Consider the following 3,032-nt stretch of genomic DNA (forward strand, 5'->3'; position numbering starts at 1 on the left):
GCCAGGCAGCGGATTACAGACCGCTGGTGTCTTCCCTGGGCAGCAGTTACAGGCACAGTACCTGAGCTGCTTCAGGAACTCCACATCAGAGTTGCTGTTGATGAGCTTGATGAAGTCCTCGTACGAAGGAGCGTACGTGTAGGCTCGCTTGTGATGGTCACTCATCTGCTCTCTGTACTCCAACTGCGCGAGTAGCATTTGGTTAATGTAGTCAGGGTTACTCAGCAATTCCACTACTGGCTTCAGGACTAGGGGAAAGAAAGGAGAGTGCCACAGAAAAGTAAACTCCTGAGAGACAGATTCCATATCCCACAAGTGAAAGTGTATGTGGGTGGGAACACTGTCCATGAGCCAAGTGGGGAGTTATCATCAGTGAGTATTTTACAGTGTGTGTGTACGCACGCATGCACACACAGAGCTGCTTATTCCTCAGGGTAAGTCAGTGTGGGCACAATCAGTGCTCATTTGAATACACAAGTGGAAAAAATGCCAGAGGGAAGCCTTCTGGAACTCACACTGATGAGGGAATGCTCTGATTTGTCCTCACTTTTTTGTAAGGTTCATTATGTTTTGACCAGCATAGTCTACAAAAAGATGAATGTCGATGTTCACCCAACTGCTCAAAGCAGGCATTGGGGAGGAAGCTGTTTAAGTCAGAAACACCACAGCAAGCCCAGCCTCCTAAATTTACAGTGCCCCTTGGTTAGTAAACCAGCTGATGAGCACAAACAAATGAATCATCATCATCATCATCATCATTGGTATTATAATATATAATATTACTATCTGAAGAGATGTTTAGCCACTATACTTTCATTTAAGGTTCTTAGATAGGATGTTTGTGTTAAGTCACTTTTCTTCCATGTCTTCATCCATACCACTCCCCTTACAGTGAACAGATGTGTGCATGTGGAGGCGAGGCCAACATCCAGTGATCTCTACCACTCTTTGCCCAGATACTTTTTGGAGACAGGAACCTGGCTCTCTCTGAACCTGGAGTTCTATTTTGGCTAGGTTGGCTGGCCAGCAAGCCCCAGGATAAACTGTCCTTGTGCCCCAGCACTGGGGTTAAAGTGTGCGGACACACCTGGCTTTGATAACCTGGAGTACGCATTCTTGTACAAATGTCTTACCACAGCCATCTCCCTGCCGCTCTTCCATTTTTTTTATTCTCATTAAGTATTTAGCTGTACAAATAACTTTTAAATGTTTATTATGCTCTAGTATAGTATTTATTGTTTATTAAAAGTTCACAAAAGCAGCATTACCAATGAAACTTAAAGAAAAAATATAAGTAAGTGCTGATAGAGTTTCTGTGCATATGTATGGGTATTCTTTCCTTAATGTATTTCTACTGGCATAGATAACTCAAGTTCTCTATTCTAAGTGAATGTGTTCCATACATACATGAAGAGTGGCTTTTTCCTATGTCAAAATTAATAGCATTAGCAATATAGATGTGAACTTTTAAATACAGATACAAAGTTTTCAAACCATGTATGGCCAAAGCCTTTATGTGATAATAAAATGTAAAATGTCTAAAATCCCTTACAACTCACATGGTCTGCAATATACAGGATCTGCACAAATGTTATATGAAATATAATCACAGGATACAGCACATTTGTTTAAGCACTCATCACATTAGTGGTATTAATTTTATAAGTCTACCTTTTGTTGTGAGAATTTCTGCAAGCATTGTACGCAAGCTGAGAGACTGGATATCCTTCGAAGGGAGAAGGCAAAACACCAGAACCTGAGAACATGTTTGAAGGAATCTTACTTCATCATGTGAGTCCTTCAAGCATGCATGCAACACAAAAGGCCTTGGCTGTTCTTCATGTCTGAAAGAATAGAAAGACAGGACATCAAGTGGGGGAATGGGGTTGCCATCCCACAGTCAAAAACTCTGTTCCAAAATTGTTCCTGTCTGAAAGAACTGAAGGGACAAAAATGAAGAAGATCCTGAGGGAAAGGAGACCTAGGGACAGGCCCAAATTAGGATTCATCTCAAGGGGAGGCCCCAAGGCCTGACACTATTACTGATGCTATGGTGTGCTTTCAAACAGGAGCCTAGTATGACTGCCCTCTGAGAGGCCCAACAAGCAGCTGAGAGAGTCAGATGCAGATATTTACACCCAACCAATGGACAGAAGCCAGTGACCCTGTGGTTGAATTAGGGAAAAGCTAGAAGAAGCTGAAGAGGAGGGCGACCCTATAGAAAGACCAGCAGTCTCAACTAACCTGGACCCCCAAGATTGCTCTAACACTGAGCCACCAACCAGAAAGCATACGCCATCTGATATGAGGCCCCTAACACATATACAGCAGAGGACTGCCAGGTCTGGGTTCAATGAGAGAAGATGCTCCTAGCCCTGGAGAGACTGGAGGCCCCAGGGAGTGGAGAGGTGTGGTGGGGTGGGGATGGGGTGGGGTGGGGACATCCTCTTGGAGACAGGGATAGGGGGAGGTATAAGATAAGGAACAGTCAGCGGGTGGACTGAGATGGGGAAAAAGACTGGACTGTAAAAAAAAGATTGAAGAATTAAAATAAGAATAGATAGGTAGCTAAGCTGAGAGAGAGAGACAGAGACAGAGACAGAGACAGAGATGGATGGATAGATGGATGGATGGATAGATGGAAAGAATGTTCAGAAACAATTCAATTATATATCATTAGGTAAAAAGTATTCTAAATAAGCAACACATTGATTTAAATAACTGTCGCCTCCTCAGAAGTTCCAATAACCAATACTTTCCTTACACGTGGATTAATCTGGGGAGCCTGTGCTGGAGTGAATGTGAATGTATGTCATCGTTAGTTTTTGTAAACATGGCACAGTTAGAGTCCCCCAGGAAAAGGGTACCCAAGTGAGGTTTGCCTCCATCAGACTGGCCTGTGGCCATGTTTTTAGGAGCATTTCCTTCCTTCCTTCCTTCCTTCCTTCCTTCCTTCCTTCCTTCCTTCCTTCCTTCCTTCCTTCCCTCCTTCCCTCCTTCCCTCCTTCCTTCCTTTTCTATTTTAAAGTTAC

At 43.3% G+C, this 3,032-nt stretch overlaps 1 protein-coding gene across 2 annotated transcripts in view; it reads right to left on the reverse strand.

The window, feature by feature from the left end:
- Snx25 (sorting nexin 25) overlaps positions 1 to 3,032 on the reverse strand; it is a 113,397-nt gene that overhangs the window by 65,566 nt on the left and 44,799 nt on the right. For both annotated transcript variants that reach the window (XM_021219278.2, XM_021219277.1), the window contains 2 exons: positions 1,672 to 1,844; positions 62 to 248 (listed from right to left, as the gene is read on the reverse strand). In XM_021219278.2, the coding sequence (XP_021074937.1) occupies positions 62 to 248; positions 1,672 to 1,844 (360 nt within the window). The remainder of the gene's footprint in view (positions 1 to 61; positions 249 to 1,671; positions 1,845 to 3,032) is intronic.

This window comes from Mus pahari, chromosome 19, assembly GCF_900095145.1.
Source record: "Mus pahari chromosome 19, PAHARI_EIJ_v1.1, whole genome shotgun sequence".
NCBI classification, from domain to species: Eukaryota; Metazoa; Chordata; class Mammalia; order Rodentia; family Muridae; genus Mus; species Mus pahari.